Raw genomic sequence first — 17,633 nt, forward strand, 5'->3', positions numbered from 1 at the left:
TTGTTCGTCGTTGGTGGGAACTTTCGTCGTCGGTGCGTGTACACGTCGTCGTCGCGGCAACACAGCAGACAACATGACGACCTGCATCGTCGCGAGCGCAGGTCAGATTTATGCTTTCGTCGCAAGAGATCGTCGCCGCCAGTCCAGTACGATCCAAGCATGCATACAGACGTCTCAATGCCAGCAGAATATAGTAGCGCCACAAGATGATACAAGCCAAAAGAAATAGAAAACGGAAATCAAAGAGCCACACTAGGCGGTCGTCGACTCGCGCTTCTTCTTCTTTTTCCGGTCAGCGTCCCCATCTTCCGCTGACCGCTTCTTGGAAGACTTCTCCTTGACTTCTGGTGTAGGCGCTGCTGCTGCGCCCTCTGCCGACTTCTTTGCCGCCTTGGCCTAGAGCGATCAGCTCTGAGCTCATATCTGAGATATGTTGACACTTACAGCCTTCTTGGCCTCCTTCCTGGCCTTGCGCTCCTCCTTGGTCTCTCCTGGCTTCTCCTCATCATCCCCACCCATGCTCACATCCCCAATATCCACTACAGGTCCCACAGACTTTCGCTTCTCCTTCTTCTCCTTTCTCCTTTCCTCCTTCTCCCGCTTCTTCTCCTCCTTGACCTCCACAACCGCCTGCACCGCAGCCTGTACAGCCTCCACCGGCTGAGTAGGCAGCATCTCCCTCACGCCATTCTCCAGCTTGACCGAGTCGTTGGCGTTATTGTACCCGTTTGTGGCGCCAGCGCCGTTCATTTCCCAGCGGGGTGTAGGGCGGGCGGTACCGGTGGTGACGCGCCGGACGGACTGGATGCCCGCACGGTGCTCGAGGGCGCGTAATCTGGATTCGAGCTTGACGCGGTTGGTCACGCCTACCTCGGCCGCGGCGGCGTCGGAACGCGAGTCGGCGTCGGAAAGGGCGTCGATACGGATGGAAAGGGCGGCCTTGGTAGCGACCATTCGGGCCATTTTACCCTTGAGCTTTTGTGGTGCTTGGCCAACGAGTGATGCCTGAGAGTCAGCTTATTGCCACCAACTCATACTGGGGAGAGCTCACGTGGTAGATCAGACCATACTTGGGAGTATCGTGCTTTGTCTTCAGCGCCCTGAACAACGCCTTCTCCGCTCCGAGAATCTGCACCGTCGAAGCCGGGTGCTTGGCGAGGTTCATCAAGCTCCCGGCGTGGCTGATCAACCGCGCACCCACGAGATCACCGACCAGCGCCGTAAGGTTCGGTGCGATCGCCTGCATCCGGTTCCGGAGGTACTCTGAGAGCTGGGTGCGGTATTCCGAGATGGAGATCACCTGGTCGCAGAGGGAGTGGATGTGTGTCATGTCCGTGTCCGAAATTTCGGTACCCATAGACAACTCGGCGGCGGCCTTGAGGGTCGCCTCGAGGTCTTCGGGGAGGATGAGGTCGAAAGAGGTGTTGACGGCGTTGGTACGGAAGCCCATGGCTTTGACGACGCGGGCGTAGGCTTGGTTGTCGACGATGATCTTGCCCATTTCGGGGAAGTGCCAACCGTACCATTCCTACTTGTCAGCTACTCCCGGTATCCGTCTGTCAAAAGCAAGTAGCTCACCTTGACACGCATGGAATAGATGTTGATCTCCTTGTCCAAATCATCCAGCAGCGCAATGGCCTGAATGACCATAGTATCCACCTTGTCTGTCGAGAATTTGAGCTTAAACCGGGACATAGAGTGACCGAGACCGAGGGACATGGTGTTGAGGTCTTTTTGGTCGATACCGCCCAGCAACGAGGCGAGCTGTTGGCGGATACCACGGTACAGGTCCTGGGTGGTCGAGTCGGAAAGAACGGGGATGGAGAGGGTCTTTTGGATAGTCGAGGCTATAAGTCAGCTCAGATTCTTGACTGCTAGGCACAAGGGTCGCTCACCAAGCTTGGGCTCTGAAACAACGAGCATCTCTTCCAATTTGGACTTCTTCTTCTTCTTGTCCCCATCCGCACCGCCTCCTACAGCATCTACCAAGAACTTGCTCAATCCATCCGTCAATCTCCCATCCTGTACCGCCGCCAGATCCTCCACGGCCGACGCAGTCGATGTGAATCGCTGAATCGCCTGCACCTTCAAGCTGAAGATCAGCCTTTGCCCCTGATGTCAAGCTTGAACAGCTAAACTTACGCCTTATTGGCCTTCTCGGGCGTCTCGAACTCCTTCCACAGATCCTTGTTGTCAATCTTGGCATCACTGCTCAGCTTGAACACGACAAATCCAATAGCGGTCTCGGCGAGGACGAGCATGGCGGAAGTTTCTTGGCGGGGTGGGGTGAGTAGATGGAATGGCTTCGAGGGTTCCGAAGTGCTCGCTGATTTTTGAGCGGATGTACAGCTCGGTTCCTTTGTAGATGGCCTCTGTAGATGGACGATGATGTGTGTAGGAGGAGATTGTATGCGATGAGTGTAGCAATGATGCAGATCAGGCTGGTCGTCCTGCTGCTCTCGTCCCGAAAATCTTGAGATTTTGATAAGGCTTGTCGGAAATCCACGTCATCTCCTCTACTGCGATGACTCTGCGATGTCCATCAGCGGGTGTCCGTATATCAGCGTGGGGGCCGTGGGGGCCTGATCTGGCGCTAATCACAAACATGCCCGGGATCGGCTGAAGGTGCCGTGCTAAAAGGAGGCATCACTGATACAGCGTCGAACGCAGGCTGATACACTGATCACATACGCGTCCGCGCTGATGTGCCTCACGTTTCGTTCCTCTTGAATCTCTTTCGGGAGCTACGTTGACTCTCACATCTGCTACCTCATTCAAGGCGTACCATACGAGTTGCTGCTAAGCTGCTGTCTACACTCCTCGACGACCAGAACAACGTGCTCGATCCGGTCGGGCCGACGGCCCCCCTCCAGCTCGTTCCTGCCTGCTCCGGGGCTACTACTCCCGTGTTCCTCCGGGCGGCGCCGCCCACATCTGCGACTTGTCAACCTCATCTTGTAGCGTGCATGCGCGTCGATCATGACAGTGATGCCGTTTTCGCCTCGTTTCTGGCCGAAAGCTGACTGTGTAGACTGCCGAGGAGATCTGCCGACCCCTCTTTCACACCGAAGTCATCTTGGACGAAGTGCACAAATACAAAAGAGAGCTTCAGCAGGAACCGACCGGGCGTTTCAACTTAACCAAGTCCTTGAGGCTGGGATGCTGGTGTACAGGGATCACGGACTGGAGCCGACGCGCATGAGCATCGTGCAGCTCAGCAGTGACGATTATCGGGCGGACGCACGGGAGAAACGTTGTAAAGCGTGCAAGGGTGATGCGTGGGCGCGGTGAGGAACGACCGAGGAGGGGAAGAGGAGACGGATCCGGTGCGAGTGCTGGCAGGAGCAGGAACTCCGACAAAGCCCTCGAATCGCTCAACAGTATACGTCTTACAATGATGTCGGCACTCGAAACCGTCGCTATCGCCTCAATCTACGGCGGGCATTCTCCGGACTAGAACCAATACGTGCGCGACCCCGTCACCCGTTCCTTCCTCCCTCCATCGACCTTATGAGGCTGTGTTCGATATTCCATGAACTCCTCGGGACCGGCACTTCTGTACTCGCGATCACTACGCTTTCCTCCGCACGGTTATCAGCCCTGTCGCACCTTAACGGCCCAATTACGGGCGTGACGTGCCAATGCTGTCGAAAACGAGGTGGAGCGAATCGGAAATGTGACCGGCGCTCCAGTCCGCTGGACGTATGAGGGCAGAGCATAGGCTGACTAGACTAAGCTGCTTCGCGAGATCGGGAAGAACTTGTCCGTGTCGGGGCTCACCCGATGGGGCGGCAGCAGACGGCAGCGTTCGATATCGATAACTATTATCTCCTGCTCGACAGCCATAATCTCCCGGACCGACCTCACCGCATCGGGCGCCCTCAGCAGTATCGGCGGCGGGGGCTCCGCCCCTACACACGCCCTCATACCCGAGTCGAGGACCACCCAGAGCTCGTTCGCCGCCCAGCTTCGACCGGCGGCGACCCGCATTGTCAATGAAGACAAGTTTGGCCTTTCCCCAGCCGATTCTCGAATCGAGCCGGTGGGCGGCGACTGCAGACGGTGCTGTTTGTCCGGCATGCGCCGTGGGGTGGTAAGAGGGAGGCGGCTGCAGGGCAACGGATATGCTGGCACATCAGGTCGGGCCGGGACAGTACCGAGGGGGAAATCTGAGGGGATTGGCGGTGTGCCTGGTATGCGGGGGTGAGGGACATGTATACAGCTGGGGAGGTTTAGCCTGATATCAGGAAAGTCAGCGCTACTAGGCCCATAGATACTCTGCTCGCGTGGACCCGACTCATAGCTAGCTTCACCATGCCTTGTGCCACCAAGTAGAGCCATCCGGGGTCGCCCTCAAGCTTCCCCAGATGGCTGCTACCATCACACGTGAGGAAGATGAGTGCGCTTTGTACAGCCGACAACAGATGTTACATCTTCACATCAACCTCCATTCCCTCTCCCCCTGACCCAATAATCTCCCGGCATCCGCTCTCTTCCCCCTCTATCCGCATCGGATCCATCCTCACTTCGTCGTCCCTCCTCTTCCCTCTCATGAGACCGTAGTATACTCCTCCGCGCCACCTCCTCACTGTCGTCCCCATAGTCGCCTTCGTCCTCATCCTCGTCCTCATCGTCCGCCTGCCCGTCATACAGCGTCTCGGCCGCCGTCGAGGCAGTATTTGGCAGTGCCGATGTAGTGACCGGGGGCGAAGCAGCGGGTGTTGCTCCTGCGATGAAGGGTCGAGGAGGAGTGGGGGCTGGGAGGTGCATGATGACGTGCAGAAGGTGGGGGAGGGAGAGGGATACTATTCGGGGTGGTTCGCGTGCGCGTCTACGGGATGGGGTGGATTGTGAGAGGAGACGATCTCGTTCGCCTAGACGTCAGCTCTGGCGCCCGCAGTACTAGCACCTCCACCGGATGCTCGTACAGGAGCGAGGAGAAAGGACTCACTCGGACGGACATCTACCTCCCCTTCATCCGCATCATCTAGCCAAATCACCTCTTCGTCCTCCTCTTCTTCCACTGTCCTTCCCTTTCCTTTCCTCCGTCTCAGTCCTGACTCTATATCGAAATCCTCTGGAGATATATCCTCCACCACGTCCGAGGTCGGAAGGAGCATATCCGTATATGGCAGCGCCGGTACCTGGCGTATAGCGTTCGTCGCTTTGTTATTGAGGTAAGAGATCGTCAAGGAATGTATTTGCAGGATGTAGATCAGGACATCGAGGAGCAGCATCCGTGTAAGACTTGCTATCCGGACTGAACGTCAGCGCCTGAGCCGAGGAAGATGGAGGGGACAAAGGAGGATGCACACCCACCCTGCCCAACAAAATCCAGCATCAAGCCCTTCCCTGGTCCAGCCATATAGTCTAGCAGATGCAGGAGCGCCGCGGTACCGTTCATGAGCGTCAACATGAGGCATAGGCTCATGAGCGATCGATTTGGATGTATGAGCCCCGCGGCTTGTATTTGCATTTGCGCGAGCATGCGGCTGAGGAGGATGAGGAGGTTGGGCTGGTAGAGGTGTTCAAGGAGGTTGAGGGCTTGAGAGACGTTTGAGATCTGTAGATCAGCAAAGGTTCTTACCATCATGAGGTTGTCAGCGGGATGGTGTGACTGACAGTACCGACTGCATGTCGTCTATGAGGAGTGTAAGGCATGGTGACTTGAAGTGACCTGGAAAGGTGGAGGAGCGGCAGTCGATGTGGCTCCGAGAGCTCCGGCGGCCTGGGCAGCGCAACCTCTCTATGCTCTTCTGGTTCGGTGGATCTGCGTCCGCAAAGTTCGCATAGCTGTCGACTTTGTGTGAGCGAGCGAGTGAGTGATAGCTAGTTAGATGGATGTGATGGTTGACAGATATGCTGCCAAGCTCTGACGCACCAGTCATCGCGTAATTCCATTAGCGGAGTCAAATAGCTTCAATAGGAAACGATTAGGAAATGCTCGGTGTGATTAGCAAATTAAGATTCAGACAAGCTTTCACTTTGACTTTGTAAACACCTCTCTCTCCTTCCCATGCAAGGGGATGGATCCGCGTAGCGCATCACCTACCACCCCGTCGAACCCAGAATGACGGCTTCCGACCCCATCGCTGGTCCTTCTCGGCCCTACTTCCCCCGCCCGTTCCGCCTAGATGCCCTGCGCGAGACAGCCGCCCCCGCGCGGGAATCTGCCTCCCGGCAGGCCTCCTCCTCGCGCTCCTCCACGCCCATCCGGCCTGCACCCCGCGCGCGCTCTTCATCGGCCTACAGCTCCCGTACGCAGCAAGACGACGATGACGCGCTATTGAACAAGAAGCGCGCCGACTCGGTCAAGAAGATGGTGGATAGCTGGGACCTCTTGCGGGAGAAGTACGGCTCGGTGGGATTGAATGAGGATGACGAGATTGACATCAAGACGGGGGAGATCATGAAGAACAGGGGGAGGATAAAAGCGATGGTGCCAAGGAAGGGAATAGGCGAGGAGAGTGACGAGGAGGATGCAGAGACGCAGACTGTGGCGTCGGAGGTGGAGGACGAGGTGTTGTCGGATGAGGACGTGCTGGCCGGATTGGGAGACGTGGATTGCCAGACGAGGGAGCAGGCGCCGACGAGGGTGTGGACAGATCAGGATAGGGAGGATCTGGCGGCCTTTCTGAGGGATGAAGCGGAGCTGAGGGAGTTGGGCGATAATGGGGACGATGGGGATGTGGAAGAGCTTGACAGCTCGGATGAAGAAGGCGATGGCGCCAGCCAAGCGTCCGGATCATCACCCATACGATCATCGTCTCCAAATACTTCGGGGAATGGGGACTCCGCAGTCAATGGAGACGACTTGGATGGGTCGGATTCAGAGGACGAGCTACTATCCTTCGACCCGGATGCAGTCAAGGTCACACCCGTGAGACCGCACCACGTGAGTCAGCCCATCCAGGTCAATCTCAACAAAGCTGAACGTGAAGCTATCTCCTGAAGTCGTCATTCCTATCCGCACCCCAAAGCGTACGGTACCTCCATCGGTCTCTTTGCCCCGGCAGTCCGCCGCGCCCAACGCGGAGGCAGGACCCAGCCGACTACCACATGCTCGTCGGTCGACCTCCCAGACTTTGCGAGACCTCTTTACTCCACCTCCAGAGTCCTCCCCTCCCACCCTCGACGACCTCTTCGCGGAGCCATCGTCGTCGTCGTCTGATGCCCCACCCGCGAGCTCCCCCAAACGACCTACCCGCCTCATCCTACACGCACCTGCTTGGCCCGCCACCACACCCAGATCACAGCTCATCCCTGTCAGTCAGCGCTCGTCCGAAAGTCGATTCGCGGAAGAACCGTCCTACATCCCTCCCGAGCAACTCGAAGTCCCATCGGATACCACGCGGTACTTTCCCAAACTGCATCGGTCGACCTCTACAACTTTCCGCTTCTGCCAGACTTGCCGGGCCTCTACCGATGCTCTCCGCAAACAACGGTCGTACTACTGTAAAGGGCGTATCGCGGCGTATAAGTGCGTCTTTGCGCAGGAATTGGGAGAGGAGATTGTGCGGACGTATACGTCAGTGTACGTTCTTGCCAGGCGGCGGGGAATGACGATTGAGGAGGTACTGGCCGAGGAGAAAGCGCTCGGATCGGGTCGCCCAGATAGAAGGGGCAGGTCAGTTTCGGCAGTGGGAGCCACGCCGTCGCCTGCTAGGCAGGACTTCGTCGAGCAGCAGAACGAACCGACGCCGGAAGAGCTGTCGGATGCAGAGTCGGAGGCGGCGTGGCTGGAAGCCTTGCCCCGGGCCTACCAAGGGCTGGCGGTCGCTGAGGCGGAAGAGCCTGTGCCCGCTGCCGTTGTCGCCAATTCCCCATCGGCCCTTCCTACCAGTAAAGCGATACCCTCTCCTCCAGCGCCGGAGGTCCCGCTCTCGGTCAAGAAGATTGCAAGGAGGCGGATCATCACCCCGGTATCGGTTTCGCCTCCCCCGGACGTCTTCTCCCAGGCGCCTGATGCTTTGGTCGCTTCTCTGACCTCATCCCCTCCGCTATCTTCGCCGCCAGGTAGCCCTCCTCCGACCCAGAAGCAGCCCTTCATCTACCAGCCCACCCCGTCACCCACCGTATCCGTCGAGCCGGAACGGATCGACCAGTCGGCTCGCAAGACGCTCTGGCCTCCCACTTCGCCTGCCGCCCGGCGTATCCTCCCTCTCCCTCGCGGATCGCACTATGCGCTCCAACCCACTCCGCCACCCTCTGCGGATGGGCGCAATTCGTCCGTCTCGAGCGATGCCGCCCTTTTCACTCGTCCCCGCCCAATCCTGCGCGGAACCCCCAGCAGCATCGGTTCCGCTTCTACCACAAAGAGTCAGAAGCGCGCCCGATTCTCACTCCAGCCGAGCAGCCCGGGGGTGGACCTATCCGACCTGTTTGGGCAGTCCGATACCGAGAGCCTGGACACGGGATACGAGTCGGTCTCGCCTTGGCAGCTGCCAGCAGCGGGGCGGATCAACTCATCCAGTCCGTCCTTCTCCACAGAACTGAGTGTGCGGGCGGCGGATGCTGGGTTCCACTTGGGACCGGGTCATACGGGTCGGATCACGCAGGGGATGATGCAGGCGCTTTATCCGGATTACGGCGGTGCGTCCTCTTCTGGGACGTCTCCGGAACCTGCGGAGATGGCTACGCCGGGGAAAGTGTACACTCTGCTTGCGCCACCCCGGGCGTCCACGCCTTCGCGCCCCGCCCCGAGCCCCAGCAAAAGCGGCAGCACCGCCGGGTTGATGCTTCCCCCGCCCGTCCCCCCTCGGCGACTCAGCAGCGTCAGCTCCACCCCTGGTCCTTCTACACCCAGCTCCAGCTCTGATGCTGCCCCTCCCATCGAAGTATCGCGCACTCCCAAAACACCTCGGCGGAGCAAACCCCCACTTGGGATCAAGGAGGAACCCGACTTCAAACCCATCATTTTCCGGACGGCCTTACCTCCCTCTCTCGTCCTTGCTCAATCTCGCGCCAGGAGTCGGTCCGTATCCGCCGCGGCGTACTCTCAGCGCTCTACATCCAGCGCCACCCCGGAGAGGTCGGATAGCTGGGCAGGGGGAAGCGGAAGCGGGATGACGAGGAAGGTGGTGGTTCCCGCTACGACGCCGAGGAAGAGGCGGAGAGATAGGTCAGAGAGGGAGTTGGCGAGGCTGGCGAGGCTGGCGAGGGAGCTAGGGGATGAGGCGGGGTTGGAGTGGGGAATGGACGAAGATGTGGGAGAGGAGATTGCGAGGGAGGGGAGGGAGGGAACGGTCTTTATGTATCTAGAGTAATTGGGTATATGGTAGTGAGGTTGTATCTTTAGGGCAGTCGGAATTCGGGGTCAGGGATATTGGTAGGAGTAGCTGTAGGTAGTTCTAATTAGACGACGCATGCTATGAGGTTGGTCGTTGACACGTCCGGGACAAACCAGGGAAGAGGTGCCAAGCCTTCGGCCGTTCGGCCAGACCCGAGCGGACCACCTCCACCGCCGAAGCTCGCCAGGTCACCTTTCTTCCTTTGTGCCTTTCTCTCTCGTCAAGCAGCACTAGCTAGCAGACTGGCGGATAACTCTCTCCGGCGATGGCCACTCCTCACTACTCAACGCAAGCATGATTCGCTGGCCATTCTCAGCGAGGTCGGATAGGGCCTTCAAGCTCCCTCCTCGGCATGTGAGGGCGTGGTACTGCTACGCCTTCGCCGCGGAGGTCTTTGCGGCTTGTGCTATGGTACGTCCTACCTCACAAGCAAAGAAGGAATCAAGGGGAAACGCTGACTGAACAGGCTATCTTCCTGCCAATCACCCTTGAGCGTGGGTCTTCCACGTCCAGCCTGACTGCGACCGTACGATGATCGCGGGGCTGACAAGGAAGATATGGCGAGGGATGTTGGCTTCGTCTCGCCCGAGCTACTTCGGCCATGCTCCGAAGTGATAGCTGGGAGCTCAGAGGATGAGCTGTTGGTCTGTAAGGCGAGGATCATGGGTGTTTGGATAGATACAGCTTCGTTCAGGTGAGCTCAGAATGCGCCGCTGGAAGGGGAAGTTGACGGTGCAGCATGTACGTCAAGTCGGTAGCGGTCGCTCTACAGGCACTATGTATCATCTCGGTCGGCCCGCTAGCCGACAGTCGTGGGTATATGTCCTGGGAGAACCGAGATATCTCGCTGACTCTGACAGCCTACTGGCGCAAGCAACTACTGGTCACCTTTGCGCTCCTGGGTGCCATCTCCGGGATCCTCTTCCTCGCTCTGCCGTCGTCCTCGTCTTCGTCCGGTCTCGTCCCGCTTTTCGCTGCGCTCTTGACGATCGTCGGGAACATCGCGTATGCCGTCGCGAATGTGTGCAGTAATGCCTTCTTGCCGACTTTGGCGAAAGAGGACGAGGCCGTCCGAGCTGCGCGGAAGAGCATGTCTGTCGCGCACGATGGGCACGAGCGGGACGATGCTGGCGTGGACGACGGACCCATTGTGGCCGCCCGGAGCAGTCTCGAGCGGGTCATATCGTCCATCTCTACAGCGGAGCTCGCCCACCCGCCTTCACCTCCGCCCTCACCTCATTCGCACTACGATGCCCTCCTCTCATCCACGACATCCCGTCTGTCGTCCATCGGTACAGCCATCGGCTTCTTCTCAGGCGTATCCGTACTAGCACTACTCCTGATACCGGTCATGACCTTCCAGGGCTCGACGGCGGGTCTGAAGGTGGCCATCGCGCTCAGCGGATTGTGGTGGGGAATCTTCCTCATCCCTGCTTCGCTGGGACTGCCAGGCGGAGAGAAAGAGAGGGAGGTCGGAGGGACTCGGATTGGATGGATAGGCCAAGGCTGGAAGCGGGTTGGGAGAATGGTCAGGCTGAAAGAGATACGGGCGATCCCGAATCTCTACATGTTCCTCCTGGCATGGATCTTCCTCTCTGACGGTATGACCAGTCCTCGGATACAGATCATCCCGCTGACAATATCAGGGTTCCACACTACCACTTATGTCGCCATCCTTTACGCTTCATCTACTCTACACCTCTCCTCCGCCAAAGTCATCCTCATTGGGATTCTCGTTCAGCTCACGGCGGTCATCTCGTCCGTCGTGGCGCCGAGAATACAGAACCGGCTGAGATATGGCAATCTGCAGCTCTTGCTGGGAATCGTACTCCTCGCAGAGGCTTTGCCGCTGTATGCGTGCTTAGGGCTCATACTGCCCTGGGGAGGGCTGAGATCCGAAGGGGAGATGTACGTCGCGGCGGTATGGTTTGGCATGGTGAGTGCTCGGTTCCACTCTTCGCAGCTGTGTGTGGGCAGGCAGAGCTGAAGATGCAGCTTTACGGACCCTTCAATAGCTACTCCAGAGCGGTATTTGCCGAGCTTATTCCACCTGTGAGCTTACTCGGTCCGAATCAATTGCTGTGGCTGATACTGACTCTCAGGGCCATGAATCCTCCTTCTTCTCCCTCTTCGCCCTCACCGACAAGTCAGCCTCATTCCTAGGCCCCCTCATCGTCGGCATCATAGCCGATCTCACCGGCAACATCCGCCTCGGATTCCTCTTCCTCCTGATCATGCTCGCGGTACCGATACCAGTCCTCATCCGGGTCGATATGACGAGAGGGCGGGAAGAGGCGCGGACCTGGGCGGAGAGAAAGCAAGGCGAGGAGACTGAGGGTCTTCTCCAGGCAGAAGAGGGTTGAAATCCGTGCGGAGATTCGAAACACGCGGGGAACCTGCGGTTTCAGCTTTCCGCCCGGTTTCAGGTAGCCTGCAGCAGGATATCGGGCTGCGGGTGGTGGAGCTCTTGCCGGTTACATCCCTCAACAATCAGCATCGCACGTTATGAGGGTCATAGCGATAGAAGGGCCATCACGCTCATCACTCCGCAATGACGCCCCCGCACACATGGACACACACGCCCAAAGGACGGGGTCCGAGCTACCGCACGACAGGCACGTTTCCGCCAAACTCTGTTCGACCGCTTCCTTTTGTTCACATCATCACTCGTCCTTCCCTTCACCTTCTTCACTCATTTATACCTTTCAATACCCGCCATATCGCTTACACGCCATCATCCTTCCGCTCATACAATCGATACACCTCGGTGCCTTCACCCTCCCGCTCTGTCTTTAGGCTTCGCTCATCCGGTTGAGTGAAGATCTACGCGACAAAGATTGCCTTGCCGACCGCCTCTACCGCTTATAGGGCGCAGCGATAGGCCATGCCTACCTTCATGCGGACACTGAAGCATTTCGCCGCTGCTCAGAATGAACCGCTTCATAAGGTATCGGAGCAGGTCGAGACGTTTGATACGGGTGAGTGATTTGCTGCATCATCACCTCCTTCCCCCTCGTCCTCTTCCACACCGACGGTATCGATACCTACCCTCTCCCCATCCTTGCTGCTCTGTTCTGCACTCCTTCCCTGGCTATGACTAGCCTCGCTGGACAGACCTTTCGTTCAACCTCGAATGACGCATAGCTGGACGGATTGTGGGGACAGCAAGCTCTCCCCCTCCTCCTTTTATTCCCCTCCCACTTCCACCTTCTACCTCCCCACATCAGACATGACTATTAGATAATGTCGCTGACCTTGTCTCGCCCATTTACTATCTCCACATACGATCCTCCCTCTACTGTCGACTTCTTCACAGGCGGACAAGCTCTAGGCGGTGGACCGGTTCCAAGGGCTTTCGAACGAGACGCGACGGGAACTCCGCCAAGGCAGAACTCGAAGAGCACAGATCTGGACAAGACACCTCCGTAAGCTAGATGCTCCACCTGATCTGGAAATCCAGCTAACGAGCACAGTGCGGAAGCGAAAGGTGAGCTGACTTACGCGGCATCGGGTTCGAGTGCAAAGCTGACAATGTAGTCCTACCCTGGGTTGAACGAGTCGAGACTGGCACGATACCGGACGGAATGTTTGGACCATACGACTCAGGTAAGTTCCCTCATGCCTCTCCGAGCCCATGCTAATAATACAGTACCGCCTTCGAGGATGCCGACTTTGCACGAAGCGCCCGTTCCTGAGCCACGAGGCCGAATTCACCATCCTTTCGCCTATACCGCATCCGCCACTATCCCATTTGCTGCTGTCGGGCATGAGCACGAGACGTACGATCATGGTCCTGCGCCACCCGTCAAGGATGGACGAGAGCGGGAAAGCGAGGTCATGAGCCGAGGAGCAGGCCTGAAGAGCATGTACCAGGCGGCGCTGGGCACTTTTGGTGGTGGAAAGTTGGGGTCGAGCCGGACCGAGGGAGGTGGAAGCCCAGAGCACGGGAATGAGCATCGGTCTCCGAGGAAAGCGGCCGTGAGTTATGCTTGGCTCGATTACCGCGTGGGCACATAGCTGATAATACAGACCAGCCGAGGCGGCTCTCCAGTCAAGTCTGCTCCAATCCGTCCAGTACCCACCCACGACCCTCCAACGGACCCACTTCCACCCACTCCCCAAGCCAGGACCACCGCTTCTGGTCTGGGACGTAAGCCCGCCCCAGTCGCAGAGCCGCCCCATCACGACTCGGACGACCAGCCTCACCTACACCGTCCGCATCACGACTTTCCCTTCTCGCACCACGAAGCGGCACAGAAGCAGGCCGCTGCCGTCCAGCAGGCTCATGCTGAGGCGCTCGCTCGGCTCGAAGCTGTCAGGGGCGACGTTCCGGATCTCCCGCCATCAGGCCCGAAAGGTCCGCGCGCGACGTACGACACCCAGACTAGCGGGCCTTCTTTTGGCCATATCGACCACCAAGATGGCCATCCTACCTCCGCTCGGCAGTCATATCAGCTTCCCATGGGCGTCGGCTCAGCTCCAATGGTACGCGAGAATGCCCAGTCGGGTGGGGCGTTCTATCGCATCCCTTTCGGCGTCCCCATGACGGCCAATCTGCCGAGGCCGATGGTGCTCATGCGGACCGGTACCGGTGTGGGAATGGGGCCGGGTATTGGGAGTATTGGGCTGGGGATGCAGGGAGCGAGATTGGAGGAGGTGCCGGAGGTCAGCGAGGCGAGTCGGAAGAGGGACGATCGGAGTGCTTTCGTCGAGACTGTGGAGGATGTAAGTATCACTGAACTTTCATTCTGGGCACCTTTCGAGGAAAACCGCTGGGCCGGTGCTGATCAGGCAGGAGCAAGAGCCCAAGACGCCCACTCTTAAAGTCCGGAATCAGTCGCTACCTTCACAAACTGCCAGCCAGGCAGAGCCGGCTCCGGCGAGGACCGAATCTGAGCTCAACCCGATGAGGATGAGCCAGCAGACCATGCAGAATCCTTATGACTCCCAGACGGTAAGCTTCCGGACAGATCTGTGGTCGATTTGCAAGCTGATGGGGTCAGCACGCCATCGACCCGGAGCAGTATCCGCCGCATATGGCTCAGCAGCGCGAAGCGCATCATCGATCGAGAGCACCGACCCATGCCTCAAAGGCGCCAACCCAAACAGCCCGGTCGGCTCGCTCGCACCATCACCAGCCCAGCCAGGATCATACATTCAGGACCAACAGGGACGGGACCGAGAACGACAAGCCTGCTCCTTCCGCTCATCATCAGCACGCGCCGACAGAGCGGACTCACAAAGCTCATACCGTCGCTTCCGACCACCGCACTTTTGGCGGCAAGACACCCAGCCCCGAGCATCATGGTCATCATCACCCACCCGCTCCCGCCTCGATCGCTCCAACCAGCGCGTCCAACGTCAAGAAGATCGTCAAGGACAGCTCATTCCATGATGAGACGCTCTGCGAGCTTTTCGAAGCGGCCAGACTGAATCTGATCGGGCCGGAGGCGAAGAAGGCGCTGCAGCGCGCTGCGAGGGCGAGGGTCATTGAGTTGAAGGATATCAAGGAGAAGGGCGATGTGAGTTGCTGAGGTGTCTCGTCCATGACAGGAATAGCAGCTGATCGGACAGGCTTCTGCTGCCTACCCTACCGTCCCTGCTGGGTATCCCACTCCACCCAGCTCTGGCGAGAAGAGGAGCAAGTCGAAGGCGAAGCAGAGCAAGCAGCCTACTATGTCGGCGGTGGAGGAGTATGCAGCGATACCCGTGCAAGACGAGGTGAGTTCCTGCATAGGTATCTAGCTGTGGGGGATCGAGCTTACTGGTCTAGTCCATCCCGCCGAAATGGGCTCAAACAGTGTGTTCCTCATCAGCCTCCTGTGCGGTACAGAGCTGACAAACTAGTTGACCGACCAAATGGCGGAACTCGATGCCCGCTTTGCTCAGCTCGCCGAGCAGCAATTCCAGGCGGAGCTGCGCAAAGCCACTACCCACATGAGCCCGGACGCCATGCACGATGAGACCGACACCATCCCCCAAGACCTCATCAACGACCTGATTTTCCATGGTCTGCCCACTTCAGCCTTCACCGCCGATATTGCCGGCTTCTACCCCATGGGTCCGCCCGTCCACGCCGGAGCGACTTACGAGTACGCTCCAAGCGCCAAGATCCGGACCATAACGCCCAGCCACAAGGCGCGGGAGAACAGCGGGGACGTCACCCTCACGTGGGGCTCGGAGGTCGAGATGCCCTCGGGAGCGTCACCGCCCAAGCCACGCCAGCCTCTCGGTCCGACGATCAACGTCCAGCCACCGACGGAGAGTAATGCTCGGACGAGGCTGGCGAGTATTCCGTCCAGGACGGATCCGAGAACGCCAGTCCGGACGGAGATCGATTTGATCGAGGAGCAGATTATCCCTGGTTCGGGAATGGCGGAGAAGAGCCTGCCGGATACGCCTGATGCGAGGGAGCACAGCGTACGGTCCACTGCGCCAAGCCCCGAGATGGCCAGGGGAACGGGAGCAGGAGCGGCGGCCGATTACTTCAGTAATGACCAGTACCAGTCTCGACCGACGCAGTCCAGGTCGTCCACGCCGGTCCAGAATCACGCTCCTAGGCCGGCTACGACCTACGCCAAGTCGGCGGCGAATGGCAATGGCGAGACCAACGGACTTTCGTATCGCTCTCAACATCCCACTGAGCCGTCAGCTATCACCCAAGACGCCGTCACTGCCCCCACGCACTTCACTCGTCACCCCGAGAAGCACGGCAAGGACATAATCTACGTCAAGGAGGCGGTTGAGGTGGCGCCGGAGCTGGGTCCCTGGGATCGCGTTACGCAGCAGCTGTATACTTGGGCACTGGTCTGGGAGGATGACAGCTTTACCAAGGCGCTCGAGGGGCTGGCGCTGGGCCGGCAGGTGGAGATGATGCCACTCACGGTGTTTAGCATGATGACTTTCAAGCGGTGAGCTCGAATGTCCTTATCCGGGTCTGGGTAGACATAGCTGACGCCCAATATAGGCTGCTCAACCGGAACCTGACCTCCAACCCGCCCAAGGCGTGCGACAAGCTGTTCGTACCGCCTCTTATGGCTGAAGCTATCAACAAGGCAGTCCACAACGTGAGCACCTCTTCAACCACATTCCCTTGGGTATATGCTGATTCTGCCCAGAAGCAGATCGATAACGCGCGCCAAATCCTCGAGGATCTTTGGTATCGTGAGTTTACCCGTGCGGATGTGTAATCCGTCAAGACTGAGCTGATGCGGCAGCCTTTGGCTTCAAGACTCCACCGAGGGTCATCATTGCGCTCGCCAAACACCGGAACGAGGTGAGTTGGACGGATCAGATACCGGTGTATATCGCGAACGAGCTGACATTTAGGCTGAGAAATGGACCGCACACCGCTTCGACCTCTCGACCGGCCACTTGACAACATACGGCGTGACGTCCGGGCCGCAGAACCTTCCGGATGGAAGTGAGTTATCGACTGCTATACCGCGCAGACATAGCTGACAAGGCAGGGCCTTTCATGTGGTGGCACCCGATCCGCGCCGCTTGGCCCGAGTATCACATCCCCGACCCAGAACAGCTCAAGCAGCGGGTCGAATGGGTCATCACGCCTGTGGAAGAGCGGAACGACAACTCCCTCAAGGCGCTCAACTACGCGAGGAACCTCTTGTTGTAAGTACCGTACCGATTAGCTCTGTCTTCTCTTGGACCCAAGCTGATCTTCAGGGGCTTCAGACCGGAGTTGGCGCGCGACCTGGTCAAGCTGCGGGAGACGGTATGGGAAGAGGTAAGCTATGTAGCGCGGCCCGCCCTTACTGCTCGGACCAGCTGACAATCCAGGTCAAGCGGCTGTTGCACAAGAAGAAGTTGGGTCATTTGGTCGTTCATGTCGACCGCGACTCGCACGATCATGAAGTATGATCCGGAAGGGCGCTGGAGCCGAGATGGATGCCCTGCTGTCGAGGTGTCTAAGAGGTTGATCTGAGAGTGTCTTATCTTGAGATTGTGATCGGTGGAGCTGGCGGTAGAGGACTAGCGGATGCGAGGCGTTCAGGAGGACGATGGAAGGTGGACTCCCGATTTATAGTACAGATCTATAGTGTGAATGTATTTGACGTCTTGGAGTTCCTGCACTCTATGGCAACTCGCAGGGATGGGCGGCGAGCTAAGGCCGCTAGGGTCATAGGAGCCAGGGATCCAGTGATGGGTTAGCCTACAGCACCAAATTTCAGCCGCAAGTGTCCATCTCCAAACTACAAAATGTGACAACTATGAAAGCTAGGCACCATATCTAAGCACTATATGGGGAGACTGTTTGACAGATCGGACTCGATGAACACTGCAGGTAGATATGAACAGTAGATATATTGAACTCAAGGGTCCGCA

General features: G+C 58.3%; 5 protein-coding genes across 5 annotated transcripts; 3 read left to right on the plus strand and 2 right to left on the minus strand.

Moving 5' to 3' along the window:
* Positions 1-252: 252 nt before the first annotated feature.
* On the minus strand, positions 253-2,261 carry MKK02DRAFT_25727 (putative pre-rRNA processing protein; the record flags this gene model as incomplete). Its single annotated transcript, XM_053087083.1, has 7 exons — positions 253-396; positions 445-618; positions 658-1,005; positions 1,052-1,528; positions 1,579-1,847; positions 1,896-2,092; positions 2,143-2,261. The coding sequence occupies 7 exons, from the start codon at positions 2,259-2,261 to the stop codon at positions 253-255; spliced, it is 1,728 nt and encodes a 575-aa protein (XP_052946576.1).
* A 2,179-nt stretch (positions 2,262-4,440) lies between these two features.
* MKK02DRAFT_45507 (uncharacterized protein) lies at positions 4,441-5,661 on the minus strand (the record flags this gene model as incomplete). The annotated part of the gene is made up of 4 exons (XM_053093454.1): positions 4,441-4,874; positions 4,952-5,260; positions 5,320-5,563; positions 5,623-5,661. The coding sequence occupies 4 exons, from the start codon at positions 5,659-5,661 to the stop codon at positions 4,441-4,443; spliced, it is 1,026 nt and encodes a 341-aa protein (XP_052946577.1).
* Positions 5,662-6,070: 409 nt separating this feature from the next.
* Positions 6,071-9,266, plus strand: MKK02DRAFT_45508 (uncharacterized protein; the record flags this gene model as incomplete). Its single annotated transcript, XM_053093455.1, has 2 exons — positions 6,071-6,895; positions 6,942-9,266. The coding sequence occupies 2 exons, from the start codon at positions 6,071-6,073 to the stop codon at positions 9,264-9,266; spliced, it is 3,150 nt and encodes a 1,049-aa protein (XP_052946578.1).
* A 318-nt stretch (positions 9,267-9,584) lies between these two features.
* MKK02DRAFT_45509 (autophagy-related protein 22-like protein) lies at positions 9,585-11,653 on the plus strand (the record flags this gene model as incomplete). Its single annotated transcript, XM_053093456.1, has 7 exons — positions 9,585-9,701; positions 9,757-9,784; positions 9,846-9,984; positions 10,029-10,102; positions 10,151-11,226; positions 11,286-11,342; positions 11,393-11,653. 7 exons carry the CDS (start codon positions 9,585-9,587, stop codon positions 11,651-11,653), a joined length of 1,752 nt encoding a protein of 583 aa, XP_052946579.1.
* Positions 11,654-12,533: 880 nt separating this feature from the next.
* On the plus strand, positions 12,534-17,168 carry MKK02DRAFT_45510 (uncharacterized protein; the record flags this gene model as incomplete). The annotated part of the gene is made up of 17 exons (XM_053093457.1): positions 12,534-12,715; positions 12,764-12,777; positions 12,828-12,896; positions 12,940-13,268; positions 13,320-14,015; positions 14,086-14,244; positions 14,294-14,812; positions 14,865-15,011; positions 15,064-15,090; positions 15,138-16,201; positions 16,258-16,357; positions 16,409-16,454; positions 16,508-16,566; positions 16,620-16,713; positions 16,760-16,919; positions 16,974-17,034; positions 17,088-17,168. The coding sequence occupies 17 exons, from the start codon at positions 12,534-12,536 to the stop codon at positions 17,166-17,168; spliced, it is 3,807 nt and encodes a 1,268-aa protein (XP_052946580.1).
* Between the last annotated feature and the right edge of the window lie 465 nt (positions 17,169-17,633).

The sequence above is a fragment of the Dioszegia hungarica genome (genome assembly GCF_025882075.1).
Source record: "Dioszegia hungarica strain PDD-24b-2 chromosome Unknown MKK02contig_8, whole genome shotgun sequence".
Lineage (NCBI taxonomy): Eukaryota > Fungi > Basidiomycota > Tremellomycetes > Tremellales > Bulleribasidiaceae > Dioszegia > Dioszegia hungarica.